This window comes from Seriola lalandi, unplaced genomic scaffold (genome assembly GCF_002814215.2).
Source record: "Seriola lalandi dorsalis isolate HSWRI2012SDOR001 ecotype SW California unplaced genomic scaffold, Sedor1 jcf7180002054297, whole genome shotgun sequence".
Classification (NCBI taxonomy): domain Eukaryota; kingdom Metazoa; phylum Chordata; class Actinopteri; order Carangiformes; family Carangidae; genus Seriola; species Seriola lalandi.
Window position 1 is genome coordinate 643871 of NW_019524850.1, and position 22709 is coordinate 666579.

Here is a 22709-nt window from a genome sequence, read left to right on the forward strand (position 1 = left end):
ACCTGTATGCAAATGAGAGGTTAAAAATTAAAGGTGTCCTATGGAGTTTTCCTGTAAACAAACAAAACACATGTTTACATTCAGTGTTACTCACCAAAGTGCAATTATGTAAATCCTTGAGGCGTAATGAATGTGTTGAATGCATTTCTTTCCTCAGTAAACATTTGCAAAGCACATTTTTTGTTTGTGTGTACTTGCTAGCACTTTTCTATTTCTATTCCTGTGTCTCTTGGTTCTTTACTGCCACCTGTACATTAGTGGAATAATGTGAGACAGTTGGCAGGAATTGTATTATACAGTATATTGGTGTCACCCTGTGCTTGTGAGCGTGTGTCCTCATGCACATCCACGTGAAAACACACAACAGGGACCCACACATAAAAACAATGTTCCATAGTATTATTAATGGTCAAAAACTCCATAGGGTACCTTTCATTTACTCCTCCCTGATTATATGATGAAACAGGATCGGCACAGCTTAATCAAATTCAAGTTACTGAAATGCATTAGACGTGGGAAAAAAGAAGTTTGCATACCTATACAAAAACTGACTTCCTACAATTAAAAAATAACACTTGATGGGTCACTCTACACACACACTATCTTTATATCTGGCTAATTTTAGGAAAGAAGAACAGAAGAACAATAAAAAAAGGTTTTCAGTATTTTTCCTCCACAGTTTGATTCCTAACTGTGTTGGAGACTTTTAAACAGCGTTTAGACCATTTTAAATTCATATTGAAAGGAATGGTTTACTTTTGTGGGAAGTGCATCTGCTTTCTTGCCATGAGTTATTTGTGAAGTTTGATACCATACAATTCTATGAGTTAGATGTGTAGTGTAGCTAAAGCCAGCAGGCAATTAGCTAGTTTACTCCTTCTCTTCCCAGTCTTTATGTTTAGATAAACTAACCACCAGGAGCTCATATTTACTGTACAGGCACATCTATCCTTCTGAAAAAGTCTGAAATATAATTTCTTTATCTGAGTAGATAGAACAAGAAAATTCTAAATAATGAAAAAAATATATTAAATTTCTTTAATCAGATTTTTACTGGGAGCGAGAAAGACTTGGACTCATAACCTCAGAATTTCATACCAGCTATAATACAATACAAAAACAGACGTGTATTATAGAAATCTAAAAGGCATTAATCAGCAGAAATGTGGAGCAGTATTTTCAAATATCTCTTTCAGATTTTGATTCACTCTCACTATTTGACACAAGACTACTGCGTGTTGATTAAGGAGTGGTGTCTCCTTCACAGGTGATGAACTGACCAAGACTGAGGATGAAGACGAGCAAGGCTGGTGTAGAGGTCGTTTGGACAACGGCCGAGAGGGACTGTACCCGGCCAATTACGTCGAGCCAATCTAGTCACGTTACTGGACAAGGACAAGCCATTGGAGGCAGCTTGAACTGTCCCATCCAATTGCACCGCACATAGCCAGAGACTTAAGAGCAACACATCCCTTGCCCAACAGATGCGCCAAGCAGTCTTGCCTAAATAAAAACTTAGTAACCTAAAAGACAATATATCAGTATAATATATTTTATCCAGCATTTGGGGTGGGTGGACTTACACATTTAAAAACAGGAGCAGCAGTTATTCCAGTATATACACACTCAACTATAACATCAAGACAGTGCAGGAACACATTGCTTCTCTGTGTAGCTGTATTTAACATATAATGCAGCTTATTTAAACTTGCAGTACACTGCAGTCTGTTCTCTTGTGAAAATGGGAAGATAATATAATCAGTTATACCCATTCGACAAAGACGAGCTTCTCTAACCTGCATTGTGTATATACAGTGTGATGCCATTTTTGTGTAGCATTTTTAATGCTGTGTGTGGTCAGTCGTCATTCTTACATCAGGAATGCTGTGTAGTGTTAAAAGTACCACAGACAGTATCCTTTTATTTTCTTTTTTTGTTTTTCTATGTGATTTGGTCCAACCTCTTTTCCAGTGTGTGCAGTGCTATGTGTTTCTAACTGTTTCTAAGCTTGCATAGCAGCATGTGCTATGCAACAACTTGCATTCCCTGATTCCTGCAGCCTTGTGTAGGCTACAACCTGATGCAACACTTCAACTACAAATGCAGAGTTCACTTTTTAGCATCACGTGCTTCTGGACATGTACATGCTTCTGTTTTCATGAGAGGAAGCTTGTTGATGAACCGATTTTATGCTTGTTTGTTTTGTTTTTAACATAGATATTTCTTTTTCTTAGCATCACAATATCATCTTCATGCAACCCATGGAAAGGATATGCAGTTTCTGCAGAAGCTTTCATTCTTGGTTCAGTAATTCAGGTCTTATTTTAATCCACTACTGCTAACAAGAAACATGAGTGATACATTCCCCTGAGCGAAGCCGGATCAAGTCATCTTTTTGAGGGTGCCACTGCAGTATGAGAGGAGGGTTTTGAACAATGCCTTTGCCGGGCACTTTTCTTCCAGAGTGAGGGGCCAATGGAGGCATGTCAATGCATTACTGTGCTGCAGACTGTTGTCTGAAGATCGAAGCCTCTCCAACAGGACATGAATGTACTAGTGTTTGGGCTTGAGAGAGGGCATGTTGTCTAAACATGGTTCTCCACTGTCAGTTAAAGCCCTACCTAGCAAAAAGCACTAGTTATGTGGCCCATTTCCCTGCTGAGCCAAAGAATGACCCAGTACCATCAACTCTGTTTTCTCTCCATGCAATAACTTCACATATCACATATGAAACAGCTTCAGTGAAGATGAACTTGTAGCTGCCTCCCAGTCCACCCAAACTTCATTTGTCTGCAAAACACTGCGCAATGACACAGGGAGAACATTTGTCACCAGTACTGCACTGCATGTAAAATGATGCTTACACAGTGCATTACATGGTTATTTTTAAATCTTTAACTTGCTCCATAGAAATTAAATTTATAGCAGGAACTGGCATTCATCAGATGTTGATTAGTGAGTTGTCTTGCTACGAGTTGCACCTAAATCTCTGATTAGATGAGAGAGAGCTTTTTATAACTTAGTTGTCCTGAAGTTTTTAAATTTCACCAGACCAACAGCAGTCAGATGTGTTTAGCTCTGTGTCTGGAACAGGATTTGACAGGTTTGGGTCTCACACATGAGGAGAAACACATCACCAGCTCACAAGTTGTGTCTTAGAGTAAAGCTGTCCAGCATAGCAAAAAGGACTCCTATCATCAAACTGTCCCACATCCGCGATGCGCACATGCACACCCACCCACACACGCACACACCAATACACACGCATTAAACACAGAATATACACAGTACACGCAAGTTCAAAAACATAATCCACTTTACCAGGTTAATATTTTGGGGGAAAACATCTTCATCATCCAGTGTGTATGAGTTGTGTAAATGTAACAGAAAAAATGTAAAAAAAAAAAAAAAAAAAAAAAAAAAAAAAAAAAATGCAAGTGATTGACTATTAAGACAAAATGTAGTGTTATACATGTAAATGTGTTTCATTAAAATAACAGCAATGGAAAACATATTAAGTAATAGGTACCATATCGTATGAATTTCATTGCAATGGAATTGTCAGTGTATCATAAAAGCGTGACGTTATCCCACGCTGTCAGATTTGTATATGATGATGTAATTTAAAGATTATATTCTATTGTAACTGTACAACTGTGTTGAGTTGAAAATGAGACCTAACCATGTTGAGGCAGTAAAAAGGTGTACATGTAAATGCTTTTTTATGTTGATGATCTCTTCCTTATGCACACAGGGGACAGCAGCTCATGTTGTGGAAACCCTATATTAGCGGTCTAGAAGATGTATGTTCATAGTTAGTGATGTACTTTTATCTCCTAACTGGTGTAGTGCCTGTTCATCTTGATGTAACAAGAAGTTCATTTAAATATGCATAAAGATGATTATGATCACAGATAATAATGATGATAGTGATGAAAAACCCAAATCAAATTTGTTGTGATGGTGTCAATATTGCGATATTGGTATGAAAGGGAAACAAGTTTGTTGAAAAAAAAAAAGTTAGTGTCAGTGTGTTTTTTGTATGGACTGCACGTGAGTGTTTTATTGGAGTATTTCTTGTTTCTGCTTTTAAAGGGACAACACCTGGTAATAAGTTAATGCTTTATTGTAGATCTTGAACATAAACTCAAAGAATGATATGTAAGGACTATTTATCACAGCAGGTTTAATAAAATATTCACTTACTTTGGCATTGTTCTGCAACTTCTAAATATTCTCGACACCCGGGAATAATAGGAAGTGTCATCGTTTAAAGGAATAGTTCTACATTTTGGGAATTACACTTAAAAACTCTCTTTCTTGCAAAGAGTTAGCTGAGAAGATACTAATCTCATGTCTGTACAATAATGTAGCTGGAGCCAGCAGCCAGTTAGCTTAGCACGGAGTTTAGCAAGGACTGGAAACACTAGTCTACCTCTGTCCAAAAGTAACAAAAGACCCTACGAGCCCTTAAGCCACACTTTGTTTTATTATGAATTACACAAAGATGACACAGCATAATGTGTCAGTGAAATATAGAGGTGCTCATATACAGACTTTTTTATAACTGGACAGAGCAGCGACAGCTGTTTCACACTGTTTCCAGTCTTTATGCTAATCTAAGCTATCTGACTGCTACCACCAGAATTAAGTGTACATGGGACATTTGAATCTTTTCATCAAACTTTCTGCAATAAAGGGAAAAGGCATATTTAGTTTTTTTTTTTAATGTTTCCTCAGTCAGAAGGAAAAAAAAGTCCTTTGAGAAACCAAACATCACACCGAAGAGTAATGTTAAACATGAGTGCTAAAGACAACAAAGAGACAAAATAAAATCCACTTTTTAAGAATTATAAAATAGAATGAAATTATGATAGGCAGGAGTGCATGTTTCAGTAGGCAGTCTATACAATTGGCATGAAACATCAAATACAATATACAAATAAGTTTCAGAGTTCACGTTACTTCTACCGTATGTCCAGCATATTTTTGGTTGGCCCTGAGCTAATAATTGTCTTCTGATCAGCTGATCTCCTTCATCATACAGGGTTGACGAACTGGTAGACTAGTCTACGGGAAACATCGGGCTTCCGGATGATTCCTTTCTTATAGTACTGGCGTATAGAGCGACTCAGTTTGTCATAGTTCATAGCTGGGCGGTTCTTCCTGATGCCCCACAGTCTGGCCACATGAGCTGAGTCTTCTATTTTGAAAATTCCTGTGGACAGAAGAAAGAAAATTCACAAAACAAATTAAACACAAAATAAAGCTAAGGCTAAAAGGAATGCAATTCCGCAAAAATCTCCTTTATCTCGTAAAAGGAAACATATGTACCATACAGATGGGCTAAATTACTGTATCGTTCACTTGGCAGCCAGGGGTGTATAGTGCTATTTGTTTAAGTACTGGAGAGCACCTATGACGTGCAAGTTTCTAAATTTCTAAGGTTATGTAACCACTGTTCCAACAGTAGCAAGTTTACATTCATTATTTAACTATAACTAACCACACGATCACACATTAGACTGAGGGTATTGAACTGTCTTGAAACCCAAGTAGGTGCAGAATAGAGCAATCGGTGAGGCTGTACTATGCATGATTAGGTTCAATAGTAAACTTCATGAACCTTGAATAACCCATTTATGGATACCTGCTTACGTGATATGGTATATTGTGTCCGATGCTATGCTTTCATAGACCAGACTGTTGGTTTGACTAGAACATTAGGCCTACACGGGGTCGGCATGGCTCCATAACCCATCAGTAGACAGGATGGGCTTTACATGCCTCAGTATCCTGGTTTATGTGTTTCCCACCAGGTATTAATTCTATAGCATAACTTGTATTTAAGATTTTTTGTGGGCAACTGCAGTTTAAAATGCAACATAGCCTCACAAACACTCAGCAAGGATCAATTACATGAAAGCCTACAGCACAAGACTGTATACAGTATACAATATACAGTATAAGAGTCCCTGTGATTAGTTGCAGGCACCAGGTCAACTGGTGTGCTTAACTGCCATCCATGTTCTCTGCTTACAGCTCTCTGTGTCTCTATCACACTACCTTTCTCTTTGTTGAGCCAGCGGATGCAGCGGCTGTAGTTGTGCGGCTTGAGGAGAAGCTCTTGAAGGAATTGCCACAGGTGGATGGGCTGGCTGGGGTAGTTACACATCACATCTGACCAGGAATCATCATCAGCTGCTGACACAGGCGAGATTTTCAGAAACCAGACGACACATTTTTTGACTAAACTATGTTGTTTCACTTTATTTTACCCCAGTGTTGTATTCATTGCAGTATGGTTGTATGTGTTGAAACTGCACCCAGTCAAAACCAAGAACTTACCAGATTTTCTGTCCTCTGGTGGACAGCGCTCCTTCATCGCTGCAGCTAAAGGAACAAACAAAAAAAGAGTAAATCCAGCAGCAGTTTGCAAAACAATCAAGCTTCTCTACCTTGCCAACACTACAGTAGAGTTGATGGTTCATTTCCCAGTGTTCCTGTTGTTCTTACCAGATCTCCAGATGTCCAGGTGAGCATACAGCACATCTCCAAACTGCAAGGAGTGTTGTCTGAAGTGTGCTTCCGTCATGGAGCACAGATCTCTCCCGGTCAGCTCCTGAAACATCGTGCTGACTTGTGGCAGCTTGTACAGGTGTTCGGTCCAGAGCAGCCACTTCTGAACATGAGCACAGCTCCAGTCTAAAGGATCTGAAGAGGAAAACATAGAGAGACCAGGTATTTTCTCTTACACAGCTCCCCACATGTTTGGTTTTGATTTTCTGATGCTGAAAATGTGTCAATAATCAGGCCTTAACAGTTTTCAGTAAGTCTGTAACCAACATTTGTTTTGATGAAGCTGTTACTTAACACTGAATTAAATGAAATATTGTTGACAATGATTGTTGATAATCCACAATCTCTGTACATTCACCAGGCAGCGAAGGCCAGATGATTGATAGCTGTGGATTGTGGATTAAAAATCAGGATATTTCATCCTCAGTTTTGACCATTTGCTGGAATACCCCTTTAAAACACAGTGATTTTTAGAACGACTATAGATAAGATAAAAAGCAAAGTTTGACAGAATTTAATCTGATTGTCTGAGCTTTAACAGTTATCTGTCATCAGAACAGTTAAAGGATGACAATGCAACCACATCTTATCCTCTATTAACCAAACAGAAGACAAAAACAAAGCCTGTTGTTGGAGGACTTGACTCAGTGTTATGTTAATTCAGAGGGTGACTGGGCTGTTTTTAAAGTCAAATTAGGAGTCATTGAAAGTAATAAAAGTAAAGTGTAATTCTAAGGAGGAGCTTTGTCAAATCTGAGAAAATACCATAAGTGATGTTATGCTAGGTGTGAAGACAACAGCACTCACCAAGCAAGTAGGGTCTAAAAGATGCTATTGGTTGCATTGTGGGAAATGTAGGATCCAGCCTACAGTGTACCCATATTAGCAGCAAAAAGTCAGGATATCTCAACCTTTGATTCTGAGTATTGTTTTTACTCAGACTCTTTATGGAAGTTCAGTGCTGGGGCTGGAGTACTCTTTTTAATTATGACTATGATACAACAGGTATTGAGCTGTAAGTGTCTCATAATCTCTGGGATGGTGAGACTGTCATAACAAAAGCAAATAATCGCTCACACAGTGAATGATTTTGAAGGCTGCAGATAACAACTCAGTTCTTTAGAACTGAAGATGATCTTGTCAACAGAGGAGTTTGCATAAACAGGGCCTCAGACACCGACTGACCAGGTGTCAGTTGAGTGTCACTGTAGATGTTGATGCCAGAGTAAACAAGCAAATGATGATTGAAGGTTTATTTTATTAGACTAAAACTTCTGTCATAACTTCTACAACAGGTTTTTCTGTTTGAATGTGATAGAATGACATTAGCCTGTCATCTTCTGTTTTACCTGGAGCAATGTTGAGCAGCTTGCAGGCTGTGTCAACATCTTTCAGCACCTCTCCCACCACCATGGTCCGGACTTGCTCCAGACAGCGCTCCTCCACCTGACCCTCCACCTCAGAAGAGGAGTCCTGGGCTTGGCTGGGTGCAGGTGGGCTCACCTCCGGAGCCCTGGAGGGAGGAGCAGCAGGAGCGGGGGCCTCTGTCATCCCTAGCACCCAGGGGTTCTCCTCCATGACTAATCTGTCGTAGCAGGGGACGTAGATCCCCGGCCAGCTGACCTCAGGGAGCCCAATCAAACCACGGGGCGGTTTGATGTCCTCCGCCTCTTCCAACCAGGCCACCCTGGGGTTAATGTGGGGGTGAGTGATGTACAGAGGCGAGTGTGCAGTGCACCCCATGTGTTCACGACCTGGACTCCCCATGCTCAGACTCCTTTGAGGCTGGAAGAAGAAAGCACTGTATTTACAAAATGTTGTCGCTGGTGTCATAACAGTTTAACACCCTGTTGAACAGTGAGATTGTCCTCTGAGACAGAGTGGCATTGATGCTGCAACCAGTCCCAAATACTCAATATTTAAACAGTAGCAATCCTAAAGTAAACTTGACATTTGTTCAGTGATATTTACTTTGCTTGGACTTACTCTGGAATAAGGAATCAGTTATTCCATTTTAGCCAACTGGAGCCTTTACAACAGTTCAGTTCATTGAAGCCACTGTTTGACTTCCAAAGTGTCTGTTCTGTTTTTAATCCAGTATGTATGAGCATTCATTTTAGATTCTCTCATGAATCTATATGTTTGGAAATATTCAGGTCCAGTCTACCCCGTCTTTGAGATTGTAAATACAGATTATACAAGGAAGATCAAAGGCTTGTTTGTAACCCCAGCTACAAGTAAAAATGAATGTGTTTGTCAGTTTTACTGGTAAAAGAGTTGTTTTGCCGCTATCACAATGAAACACCCACTGCCTTTAAAAGATATCGACCACATCAGGTCGTCACGACGGATCACAAGTTAATTGCAAAAGAATGTTTGATAGAATACAGCATGAAGGGTGGGACACATATAATGTGTGGATAAAGGCTAAGTGACTGGAATGTATTTATCATAGTATGAGTAAGAGAACAGCTCAACAGGAGGGGAGTGGTGTGATATGCCAGTGTTTAATTTGACAAAAATGTGTTGTATATACACCTGCATGAAAACTAAACACAGTATGTTTCAGTTCACAGTGATTAAAGTAAAATGCTAGTATTTTTATCTGCTCTCATTTTTCTGCTACTCAGAAATAGAATACATGAGGTATTAAAAAAAGACTTATGACAAGCAGTATCAAGAGACTTCACTAAAACAGATTTTGTTCTATGTGTACATGTGTGGCCCATGTCAAAGGGAAATATCCATTGCTTTGAAATGGACAATAAAGTTTTTTGGATTTTGATTTTAAGAGTGAAATGTATCACACTGTATTCACTCTAAACGTATTATGATGAATACTACTCACAGTTTATCTTTAGGTAAACACTGATTATGAAGTGCTGGTAGAGGCAGGTAGACCGACATTTTCACAACATTGACACATGGTGCGAGGTGTCCTAAGACATAAGGCAGTTCCCAAAAGCTGCTGCTGTGGGATTCCATTACAAAAGATAAAATCTGTTTAGTTAACAAAACAGACCTATAGATAAGTGGTAGGTAAATTGTACTTGCAGTAGAAAAGGAGATGACAGTATAGCTGTTATTTATTGCCTCTTTCTTTTTTTAATTCACCACAAATGTTCATCATCTTAGGTGCTGGGATTACTGTGTATCTATACACAGTTTTGGTTAACGTGGCAAGATGACCAATAATAATAAAGGATCACCACAAATGCACAACATGTATATTATACATATACATTTGTCTAAAACGACGGAAATTATGAAAAAAGACTATGTGACTATGTGAACAAGGTGCATTGCCCAGATGTCTGGTCCATGTGTCTGCTACTTTTTCCTTGACTACATTCTGCATTAGCAGTTTAAATGAGTAAACGCAGCAAAAACTTTCTTGTCTAGGATATGCTTTCTCTCTCACTCTCTCTCTCTCTCTCTATGTACTGCTCAGGTGAAAGCAGCATGCTCATGATATCAAGCTTATTATTTGGTTCTGTGTTTAACACATCGTTAGATTGCAGCCAAACTGATATGAGAGACATTTAATCCATACGAAAAGCTCATTCACTGCTCCTTACACTCCATTGTTCTCTGGACTAAGGGACATGTGATAATCTCACACCTTTATGAGCCGTTCTGTGTCTGCTCTGACAAAATGTCTGCGGCTGTTTCTGTGCACGTGTGTGTGTGTATGTGTGTGTGTGTGTGTGTGTGTGTGTGATGTGTGCGTGTGTGCGTGTGTGTGTGTGTGCGTGTGTGTGTGTGTGTTTGTTTCAGCTTGCAGGGGATAGTAAAAGTGGCAGAGAGACATTGAATGAAGTTACTTATTTTTAATGTAGCATTTTTCTTAATGTGCAGAAACAATGATTAATTAAATCAGCTTGAGCAACTTTTTCACTCGAGTCTTCATAAATTAAAACTGATATTTATCCAAATAAATAAATCATAAAATGGCAGAAGAAACCCTAAATGAATTAACAACATATTTTATAGGCCTACTCAGTTCTTGTTGAAATACATCGCTTTGAATTATATTGAATGATTTCAGTAGCCTAGTCCGGACATCATTATAAAGAAAGCAAATTCATTGTAATAATCATTATCAGAGAACAGCAGGACCAATGTCATTAGATGTGATAGCTGTCGTAGTGTTGGTGGCAGTATAGTAATAGACAGTATACTCGGTAGTTGTACTAACAGTACAGTAACAGTAAGAATGGGAGTAAAGTAGTGGAAAGTAACTGTAAATATAATCAAATATGCATGTACTTATTTACAATTTTGAGTATTTTCATTTTATGCTACTAAACATTTCATTTCAGGCATTTCAGAGTTAGCCTATTATTTTAATGCTATTTTACAATTTTCCAAAAATAATGAATATAAAAATATTAGATGATAAAAAACAAAAAAACAAACAAGCAAAGTATGCAGCAATCTTCTGGGTTGTCAAAGTGGGGAAAGCACAGGTGTTACTAATATCATTAACGATTGCTCTGCTCTATTCAAGCATCAGTCAGCCATGACAGTGTGACAGTGAGTCGGCAGCAGAACCCTGAAACCGAAGCAGGTAAATAAACTTCAGCTTTCATTAATCTGTGTCTTTCTTACTGTGACATGTCAAAATGTCATAATTGAAAATGGCCTTTTATGGTAGTTAAACTGTTTAATGTTTATTTGTACAGGGACAAGTGAATAGCATGAACCAATGCCACATATGACAGCATGTATAGTCTATGCTAAACTGCAAAGCTCGTCCATAGATCATCTTTTAAAATACACATAACTTCAAAATAAAACACATACAGAACAGAACAAAGCACAAACTGTCTACAAACAATGATGAAACAAAATTATCCTAAAACTCAATGGCAAAATGATCCCAGTCATGATCTATTTTCTGTCCAAATGAGGATTTACAGGTCTGCAGATGTATGACTACTTCTGCTTGGGTAAAGGACTTGCATACTTCATCCACTACTGGTAAAAGAAGTGCTGGCAGTGGTAGTATGGTGATAATGGTGGTAGTAGGAGTCTTACCTTGTCAGTGTTTGAAAACAGTGGATTCAGTAGCTCTTCCACTGCTGAGGCTTCTTCTCAGCTCTGCCTCGCTCTTCTCCTGGGCTGTTCCTCTGTCTCAGTTTAAGTGTGGACTGATGTCCAGGTCCTCTGGACACCGTGACTCTTTTGCCCTCGGGTGAGGATGCGCTGTATGTAGTTTTTGTGTCCTACCTAGCATTCAGAGCTGGATCACTTTAGTCCGCTCCAGCCACTGAGACACTTTGTTGGACTCCTGGCAGTAGCAAGAGTTTGACTTATTTGCGACACAGTGCCTTCATGACATCAGTTCTGAAAGACAGGGTGTGTCTCAATGAGGGAGGTTGCTCTAAGTGCCTACTTAATAATGACTTGGGGCAGTATTAGTATGGAGAGTTCCTTAAGTAAACAAGCCTGCTGAGCCTTTAACAGCCTGGGTCTTAAGAGTCCAAGGGGAGAAGCTGTGAGGACACCTTTTTTAGAGTTTGCCATTAATTTTAAAGATGGCAGTTTTAAGGAGAAATATTTAAACATTGTGAAAACACAAAACTACGGAAGCCAGAGAGTTGGTGAAATCTAATTTTATCAAATCTAATCTGATCCATGAGGGTAATTGTGTCAAAGTTCCACTATTCTGTGTGGGAGGTGGAGAATAATTCATCTCTCTTTCAGTATAAATCTACAGCTCAGGCTCATAAATGATTTCTACCTGAGCAACTGAGAAACTCTCTGCAGAAAAGGTGAAATCCCACTTTTTCAGGCAGATTTTCTACTCGAATAAAAGTCGTTGTCAAGTTGTTAAACTGGTAGAGGATTAGCACACTGTTTGCATGTTGTAGCTTTTCACTGCAGTCAAGCTTGAGGAAGATAAAAGTGAATTTTCAGTGTGGAAATGTCCTCAGACATCTTTACTAACCAGTTATTTCTGGGTCTTTGGGAGGCCACCTCTGTAGGACAGAGATGATCACACAGACAGCCACATATAGAGACTAACTTTTGTCATGAGGTGTCAGGATTAATTGAAGGACTGAGAGTATTTTAAAGGCTTGATTTCAGCTGGAACCAAGACACAAGAAAGGCGGGCTATATGAAGATAAATGGGATCTAGAGCATGGGCCACAGCAGCCATGAAATATCAATAAATCATCAATGGTTAGAGATGTTTTCAAAGGTGGAAAACTATTATTGGAAAAGTTGAATAACTGGTATACAGAGCGAGTATGAGAGTCAGAGAGAGGGAAAGCGAGAGTGTGTAAATGTTTGCTTAAACTAAACAGTAATGTTTGTGCGGTTGTGTTGAAATATTACAAAGAGCTGCTGCCTGTGTATCCGCCCACACAGATCATCTTTAAAAGCCCTCTTATAAGTTGTAGAATGACAGCTTTAAAAGTGAAGTTGCTCATAATCTGTTCTTCTCAGAGAAAGTTAAAAATGAGCCACAGAGTACAGCTACTGCCTGAAACAGAACAACTACATCTACTTAGTTAACCCTCTTAGTCAGCGGGACCTTTGGAGTGACTCATTCATCTGCTAATCTTCCACTTACTGTATTTCCTTTGTAGATTGCTGTAACACATTTACATGTAACACTCAACCTGAACAAATGACAGTGAGCGTTGCTCCCTTGGGCAGTTTGGTTTGGTTTCGCAGACTGCTGCTGGACACAGCCGTTGACAGACACAACAGACCCTAGAAAACAGTGGGGCTCCTTAGAGGAGCTGCATTTGACCAGTAAACCTCCAGGCTAATATGTAACCTGACACCTCCTTGAAGTGTAAAAAGGGAGAAAAACCTCATCACATGAGCTTGCTGTTCATCCACTGGCCATGGTCTGTCTATTTAAGCTTAAAGTTCAATCTAAGGTTAGTTTTCGTTAGACTACATTAACTCTCATCATTTGTTTTTATATGTAAAAACTCGATGAGCAAGAGCAGGCAGTATTTCAACCGAGCCCCCAAGTTACCAAGCTAAAACATTAATGTGGTCTATAAGATAATGTATTAAATTATATAGCAGTTTCTTGTTATATGCTTTTCATGTTAATTTAAATATTTCTTTATGCTTAAAATGTATGTATTATAATGTATGTAATGTATAATTTGCTTAAACTGATTAAGTCCGTTACAGTAAATGCAAAAACAGCGTCACAGCACTGAACAAGAACTAATCAAAATGCAATAACATTACTTACAAATGCAAACAGATATTTTAGATTTAAAAATAATAAATCTGTTTTAATGTCTAATAGCATGGGATGTCCTAGGAACTAACAGTGGTTAAAAGTATAAAAACAGAGAAATCTTATAACTGACTATTTGGAAAGAAGAAAATGCGATAAAAATATAAAGGCTGGTGTTAAAATCAGTATAAAATCACGACTTGAAATGTATTCACATTTCAGAACTACAACCTGTCAGTTAAAGCTGCTGCACAAACTGAATGACACAAAGTCTAAGATTTCAGTTTTAAGTGATAATTTAATCATACAAACATTCATCAAACATACATACAGGAAAAAAGCTTTCACCTCTTCATCTGTTTGCACTTACTAACTCTCGTAAATGTGCTGTTGTAGGAGTCTAATGCCAACTGATTCATTCTGCAATCTGGCCAGAAGAAACTTGAAAGAGACAATACACAAAGAACAAAATGCACTCGGCACTTCCCGAATTGACACTGACAGTAGGAAGAGACGTTTATCATTAACATTTTGCACAAGAAATACACACCATTCTGTGAAACAGCAGAGAGCCCAAAGATTCTTCCAACATGTTGTAGTAGCGGCTGGTGGTCATGTTCTTCAGCTCAGTAACCCTGGGGCTTACAGTTAGTGCTTCAATTAAAAGGGGTGTTCATCTGACAAGTTGGTCTAACACAGTGGCTTTGGATGACAGATAAAATCACAGAGTTGATAAACCCTTCAGGACTTAACTGTACTTGTGGAGGAGTTAAGTACGCACAGACCATAACATAGAAGTCACATTACTGCATAGATCAGCCTGTTAGTGCAAGTAAATAATGCAGTAATAGTTCCTAAGGAAAACATGATACTGCCATTTGTTTTTAATTTTACTGGTGTGGTTAATGTTGCATCTGAAACAGGGTAAAACTTTCCAACATGTCTACAAAGCTTATCTAAGATCAATGAGGACATTTGTGTGCTTGAATGTGGAACATCCCAAGCATAATTTGAACAAGAGACGGGACAATGCAAAACATTATCACACTAACAAAACTGCCAGTTCAATGCAAATATACAATGCAGAACCTTTGGGTAAATTATTATGTTTCCAAAAACCTTTATCCTTTACTACATTCATCAAATACATTCGACTTAATGTGACAAAAGCAAGTCCAAGACAGCTTTAAAATTAGAATTCAGAGCAGGGCCACAATAAATATGTATTCTTTTATTATGTGAAGTTATGTCTTTACCACTGTTCATATGGCTTAAATTCAATGTGTTATGGGATAATGTACATTAATCCTGTTACTTTGTGTTTTATTTTAATTCAGTACATTGACTGGGGAAATCTCTAATACTCATTATTACCAATAATTAATATTCTGCTAATATTCTTCTAATATTTCATAGATATGTATTTTCCAAGTGTCAGCAATTACTCTAATTAATGGATGAGAAGAAACCTCACTGTCTCGCAGGACTCCTTGAGCTTTCATGCCAATTTCATAAAAGTCTGGCTTCCATTTACACTGAGTTGCTACAAAAATTTAATGTTTGACTACAGAAGACATTATTAAATTGGTAGCTCTAAATTCTAGCTCTAGAAAATTTTTTTCCTATACATTAATCTGGACTAAGTTTCACCAAATCATAGGAGCCATTCTGTAACTAAGATTTCTGTTTCTCAGCTCTTGTGTTCTTCTTGTTAGAGCAGTGACTCACCCCCTCCACTGGGAGAACATTGCATTGCATCTAAAATTGCAGCTACAATAAGAAAAGAAATTATATCCCATGATGCACAAGCCATGTTGAAAAACATTGGTAAAAACTGACTGACTAAATGAACCTGGGGGAAGTCGCTGTTCCCCTTCTCAAAAAAGGGTGTGTGCCAAATGATTAAGATGGAAATTTAAATGTGATATTTAATGGATAGTTTCATATTATTAAATTTAGTTCAAGGAAACTGGTTCAGAAACCGATATATTAAGAGTCACAGCAGAAACTGGAGAATCAGTTGGCAAAATAAATGGCTTTTCCTCCAAAGTCTCTCTTTCAGGTTGTGCATTGCACACACATATACACAAAATTTCACAAATATACACTCCGTCATTGTTTCATTTGCACTCTGACAACTAAAAAAAAAAATCTGAAAAAAATTATCACTCAAAAGACTCATAGCACTCATTTTTAACTTAGCATTCACACGTGCATACAGTGGGTGTGGGATGTTAGTTGAGCTGCACGTCAGGAGCGTTGGCCTCTGGGTTCTCAAAGTGTAGCTGGACTTTGCATAAAGTGTTTTTGAATCTCCACACTTTCCATCAGCTACTGATAAAGCCTCTTCTTTCTTTTATTGGTGTGACAGACTCCAGAGGTACGGTTTAGTGCTGCTTCACTGTGACAAGTCCCATGATTTAAGAGTGACCAAAAGGATAGGACTCCTGTATACCCTGCAAGGAAGATTTAAGATGGTAAGGACAAAATGAGACAAAAAAAGGATTAAGTGTACACTTTATAGTGTTTCAGGTCTGTATATACTGCAAGTGTAGGCCTTTCGTTATAAATGTTGGCTGAACAGAGAGTTAATCTTCAACTATTTTGATAATAGATGAATCATGTAAGTTGTCTTTTAAGCAAAAAAAAAACAAACATTCCCTTGTATGTGTTACAGTAAAGCTGATGATTTTTGTGTTTTATACTGTTGGTTAGACAAAACAAGCAATTCAAGATGTCACCTTGGGCTTTAGGAAATTGTGGAAGGCATTTTTCACTGTTTCTGGACCTTTTATAGACCATGCAATTAATCGGGTAAATAAAATAATTGGTGGATTAATCAATGATGAAGATATACACGTATAGATTTAGACCATAACATACTGAGTGATGAGTTGTTGTTGCTGGCTAACTGTACATCTGCTACTGTTTCATAACAAAGGTCAGCCAACAACTGTAAAGCATTTACTCCTCAACAACTACAGACACCCAAGGTAGATCTACACGTCTTAGAATTAGCTCAGAATGCTAACTTACATGCTATATTAAAGCTGGTATCAATTACATTTGCATATTTTAGGTGTTTTTTATGGATGCAGTGTCGATCCGTTGGTCCACTACTTTGATCCAGACTGAGATATCTCAAGAACTATCAGATGGATGGATTGGGCACAGACATTCATGGCTCCTTTTAGTTGAATTTCAATTTAAATCAACAGTGCAGTGTAGACTGTATTCTCTTTTGCTAAATAGATTAGATGTAACAACATGTACTTTCAGGTTTTTAAGTTATTCCGTCATTTTAATTATTTGTAATTAGAAATTTGTAAGAAAATAGAAAGAAAATATCCCCAACCCAGATTCACTGGTATGCAGAATCTTCTCTCCCCGTGATATGTCTTACCTGGTTATAAGAGACTACTGATAGATTGCTTTGTAGACTGTTTGCTACTATATCCACAGAGTTGTGTGAAAGTCCATTCTGATCTTGCTGTAGCTGGTTAGGGTTTCCCTGCCAATGTTCCTCTGCGACTCTGTGACCACTGTCATCATGGAGGCTGTTGTTGTTGCTGCTGTTGGGGCACTTGCTTTTCTCTGGCGAGGCAAAGGGATTGTAGTCTCCCTCCAGGCTGCGGTGAGGCTGGGTGTTGAACTCAGCTTGGAAGGAGGAAAGCTGCTGTGTGACGCCAAGGAGGCCTCCAACCTCCACACTCAGAATCACCCAAATTACATCTATCAAGAGAGACAAACAATGGGTTACAATATACAGTACAAAGCCACTTACACTGCCCTACAAAAAGACAACAACCAGATGGACCAAAAACTATATATCATAAAATTTCTATGAAACAACATCTAGATCATGTAAAATGAAGCAGGACCACACATATAGGAAACTTGAAAGAGAGCTCCAGGTCTGTAGTTCTTTTCTCCCTCTTAAAGTCACTAGGACACTGATGGTGTTAGGTGAGAAATTATCCCTATGAACACCTAAATGAAATATTAACGCCAAGTATAATTTATCCCTCCGCTTCTTAATTTGTAAGTGGACATGTCTTCGGGGACTTCCTGTTGGGTTCCACGATACACGTTGTATTTTCAGGACGACATAAATCAGTGAAATGAATCGCTCTTAATTTAATTTGTGATGGCTAATAGAATGGCCAATAATTTTTTAAGAGTTTTCACTGCAGTAAAAGCATACACACTTATATGGCACTTCATCTTCACTAATGACTGTTACCTGCTGCTGCTAACTACAGTACTTGGCTCCATAAACTGTATTTGCAAGGGAGTAGAAAAACCTGACAGCTCCATACTTAAGATGACAAATTGTAATGTTGATGCGGCTGCTCTCCCTAGGTAATGTTCATGTTACTTTACAGTCAGTGGCATTCTGGTACTTTCTATGTATTTCTGTCACTCAACTAAGAGATTCATTGACTTATCATTTCAGTCTGTTATTCAACATACAGAATTTATTGAAAACCAACAATTCACATATGTCTTTGGTGTGAAAGTTGCTGTCCTCACCTCCATAGTAAAGTCCTGTAGCTGTGCACATTCTCCACTGACCCTGATACATGCCAGGAGACACGGGGCTCTGCATCTGTACACTAACATCAGCCATTTCCTGGGGGTCAAGAGACCGTACCATCACCATGTTTACGTGACCAAACTGGTCTCCTCCGACATACTTCAGACAAACCCCGGGAGGCCACGACTCTGGACCTGAAAGACACACAGATAACTATGTTGAATTCGGCATGACACCTGAGTGCAATTATTCTATATTTGCAAGGTCTAGAATTGGCTCTTACCCGTGTTCTGTATCCTCCAGGTCTTTGTAAAAGGTGTGTCGGGTGGAACTGATTCACCCTCACCAATTGTCACATCCTTCACAAAGGACATGCACGGTGCACTGATGTTGGGACTCTCAAAGTCATAGTAGGCTCCAATGGCTGCCTGTAAATTCCTAGAACAACATAAGGCAGAAATCCAGGTGATCAGCACAGATCTAAATTGGAGTATAATTGGAGATTTATGTAGCAGGAACCCATGATTCAGCAACAGTTTAAACAGTTATGAATGAGCTTAGCCCGAAAATACAGGATCTATAGAGAGCCAAAGTCCTTTTTCCTGGCTTTGTGCCACATGTCTGGACAATTATTTTTTTCATGAAAAAAGTCAACCCATATTTGCAACTGAGGAGTATTTTCATTATTAATTAAACTTCTGATTGTTTTGTCAATTAATCAATTAATTGTTTGGTCTGTAAAATGTCATAAGTAGTAAAAAAAAATAAAACATGTCGCAATTTTGTTATGCCTAAACTGATGTCTTCAAATTCCTTGTTTTGTCCAACCAACAGTCCAAAACTCAAAGATAGTCTATTTACAGTCACATAACACAAAGTACAATCAATTAACTGTTTCAACATACTATTATTGAACCTGTAGTTATTGAATGACAAAGTAATAATTGTTTTTCTTTAGTAATATGGTGTCTACCGATTTAGCTTTGAATGGGAAACCACAGAAATACACATCTGCTTTTAAAAGACCAATTAAAAAGAATTATTTAACTGTGATATTATTATCAGTACTACTACTATTTGCACTAAAATATTAAACCATTCATTACAGCATATTTTGACATTTGACTATGACATTCAAATGCATATATTGAGGGCAACAACAGAGATATCTGCTGACCAAAAGAGATACAGAGTGGGGGCTTCCAGTGACATGCTGGTCATCCATAAACCAGCAGTTTTTATTTTTAGAAAGCCCGTTGCAGAGGAGCTATTACACGGCATCACATGATTCTACCACAGCCTGCACTGCCCATAGACACTTGCCTGTTATCTTGCATAGACCTGCATCGGCATGTTCAATACTGCATATACGCAGAAAAATGTATTTTGGGGGAAATTTCAGAATGACCTTTCTGTCCCCAATGTTTTCAATTACACTCAAGGACATTGCTTACTGTTCCGTTCTTGAAATATGTCACCTGAAGCCACATTTTGAAGCCTCGAAAAAGGGCTATACAACTGCAGTTTGTGACGTATTCCCAGTTCGTGAAAATACACATTACTATATTTTCTCCAGGCTCCAGATTGACCAGACTTGCACAACCACTGTGTGAGTTTTGAACTAGACTCTGCGTTATTCTTTCGGATATTACGTAATAAACCGTAGCGATCCTCGCAGTGGTTGAGATCAAGAAGAGATATACATTTTGATCATTTTGTCAATCGATAACGAAAGAAACAAGGATCTAACACGGTCCTCCCATAGATAAACAATATGAGTAGTTCAAACATTGTGAATAAATACTGATAAACTATTAATGATCGGTTCAGTACAGTGACGTAATAACTTGGTAACTAGCTTGATGTAAAAGTGGTGACCGGCTAGCTAACGTACAACTCGTGTCAGTAGCCTGAACAGCCACGAAAAACATTCACATAAAAAATAATAAAATGTATTTTTATTTTTTTTTAAAAACAAGCCACTTCGATACGAACTTGTGTGCTGGCTGACTATTTATCCTTTAAACCCCGCTAAGCAACCTTCCACTGAATCCCTCACTGGAAATCAAAAGTCGGAGACACACTGACTCAGCTAGTTACGTTACTACAACGTCGTTAGCTGTCACTGTCTCCATGTTTACATATCTAAGGTAAATCACTGTGACACAATGAATTATGACACTTCCTATCATTATCTTTTTCTGTTTTCTCGGCGATTTGTCCTTGTACAGTAAGAACCACAGTGTAGAAAGCTAGCTAGTGTACAGTATCTATTATCTAACACTAACTACCCAGCAGGCCAGACGAGTCCCCGAGCTCACCAGTTGGTCATGTCCAGAAAGAAGGCGCATCCGGCGGGGTTAAGCTGAAACCCAAGGAGTCTCTGAAATTCTGATATTAGAATATCTTTGTCTGTTGTACCCATGCAGCTGAATTTCTGCATGAGCTCCTGGTCCAGGTCCAGGTCCAGGTCCATGCCCTCCATCGCGGCTTCGCCCGTACAGAGACGTGGGGCTTCGCTCCTAATTTAGTCCGAGGCCTCGACTTGTCATAACAAACTCAACAACAGGGCCGAGTGCGCATGTCACATGATTGCATCTTGTGCGTCTACCTTTGAACCACAGGCCTGGTGGAGAAAATAAAATACTGATCTCTATACCAGTATATCATACTACTAATAATATGTAATCAACTGTCAGGCTAAACAAATTCGAATACAATCAAATCATGATTTTTTTTTTTGTTAAATTTATAAAACGTTTTTTTCTTTTTTATAAAACATACAGTTATATGTGATCTGTTTGGCCACCCATAGGCAAATTAAAGTTTTTATCCATTTTTGGAGTGAAAAGAAGTAACTCTCATGAACTACCTCAAGTAACGCAAGCTGAAGCTTTTGGAAATGCCCTCACAATCCTCTGACTTGAACATTATTGGCAATCTGTGGGTAGATCAGCCTAAAAATATCACAGAACTTGAGGTGATCTGCAGGAAACAGTTGGGAACATTCCTGAAATAGGAACAGAAAGGTACAAAAACGTTTGCAATCTGTGACATCAGTCAAAGCCAGGATTACTAAAGCCAGGATTACTAAGCAGTGACTTTGTATGGTGCCCAAACTTGTACTGTACGTGCCACAATAACTCTTTAATTTTTGTCTGTTTTGTAAGTTCATGAAATATAAGGCAACAGTGCATTGGCAGGGGTTGTATTTACTTCTTTTCACTTAAGAAATTAATAAAATATGTAATTTGCTCAGGAGTGACTAAACTCTTGCGCACCACTGTATTTCTGTATAAATTTCTTCTTTGATTTGCAATGTTGTATTTGTCGCTGGAAAATGAGCAATGGGAATACCTCTACTTGTTGCAGGTGTTCTATTTACATGACCAGATTGACCTGTTTGTGGGCCCGTGGCCAAAACTTTGCTGTTGCCTCCAAGTTCCCATCATGCATAGTGCACATTTTGCTTAGAGACCCACAGACCATCCAAGACTCTTATACTAGAATACTAACTGGATCCAGGTTTTCTGTATAGTCTGGTTCCCATCCAAATGAACCACACAGCTCATGCCATTAAACATTGCAGAAGAGACGAGAGCAATGAGTTGACATAATTAAAATACTGCCAATCAAGCCACAAACTATGGAAAGCAACTTAGAAAGTGTAATGGAAATATGCCATTTACCTTTGTGTCATGTATTAACCCTCTGGAGTCAGGGCTGATGTTTTCAACTGATTGTACTCCACATGCATTGTCTCAAACTCTGGATCCTTTTGTGTAGTGTGTAAAGCTGTCAGAAAAACTACACAGGATGCTATAAAACTTTAAAAAGCTTACGTTTGTGGAACCCTACAGACACCTCATTATACTCCATAGAGATCTGATGTTTGCGTGCACTGTTGTTTCCATTGTACTTTGTCGCATTATGCCTGTATCGATAGACCAACTTTTCCACTTCACCCAAAAATGTTTTTGCAATATTTCTTTTTTTCCCCCTGAAATGCAAATTGAAAATGCAACAAACACACTGAAAAAACAGATGGGTGGTACACACATTTTATGTTACTCAGGTTGTGGCAGTTTGTTGAAACATAATTTTATTTAGGAAAAGCGCCATGTGAGCGCAGTATAATCTAGAATGATAAAATGTAAAGTTTATATTGTCCTTTTAGTGGTGGGCCCCAGACTCCCAGGGGCCCCAGTAGCTCAAGGCTTAATATGATTAATCCCTCGTTTGTGGTCCTGGTCTCAAAGAGGGACTCTGTGTCAAAAGCTAGTTTTAAGAACTTAATTGTTTTCGCTCATTTTAAGTTGTAAAGTTGAAAATCAAATCAAAATGCTTTAATTCTTATGTATGCCAAGTAAACAGTCA

General features: G+C 38.5%; 3 protein-coding genes across 5 annotated transcripts in view; 1 reads left to right on the top strand and 2 right to left on the bottom strand.

Moving 5' to 3' along the window:
• The window catches only part of pacsin1a (protein kinase C and casein kinase substrate in neurons 1a), a 36027-nt gene extending 31821 nt beyond the window's left edge, over positions 1-4206 (top strand). For all 3 annotated transcript variants that reach the window (XM_023406252.2, XM_023406253.2, XM_023406254.1), the window contains one exon: positions 1268-4206. In XM_023406252.2, the coding sequence (XP_023262020.1) occupies positions 1268-1377 (110 nt within the window). In that variant the 3' untranslated portion in view covers positions 1378-4206. The remainder of the gene's footprint in view (positions 1-1267) is intronic.
• An 82-nt stretch (positions 4207-4288) lies between these two features.
• On the bottom strand, positions 4289-11899 carry LOC111655018 (SAM pointed domain-containing Ets transcription factor). Its single transcript, XM_023406255.2, has 6 exons — positions 11620-11899; positions 7929-8364; positions 6517-6714; positions 6349-6393; positions 6067-6201; positions 4289-5218 (listed from the first exon to the last, which is right to left on the bottom strand). Exons 2-6 carry the CDS (start codon positions 8344-8346, stop codon positions 5040-5042), a joined length of 975 nt encoding a protein of 324 aa, XP_023262023.1. The 5' UTR covers positions 8347-8364; positions 11620-11899; the 3' UTR covers positions 4289-5039.
• Positions 11900-14073: 2174 nt separating this feature from the next.
• LOC111655016 (inflammation and lipid regulator with UBA-like and NBR1-like domains) lies at positions 14074-20904 on the bottom strand. Its single transcript, XM_023406251.2, has 5 exons — positions 20654-20904; positions 18616-18770; positions 18329-18526; positions 17199-17527; positions 14074-16251 (listed from the first exon to the last, which is right to left on the bottom strand). The coding sequence occupies exons 1-5, from the start codon at positions 20815-20817 to the stop codon at positions 16216-16218; spliced, it is 882 nt and encodes a 293-aa protein (XP_023262019.1). The 5' UTR covers positions 20818-20904; the 3' UTR covers positions 14074-16215.
• Between the last annotated feature and the right edge of the window lie 1805 nt (positions 20905-22709).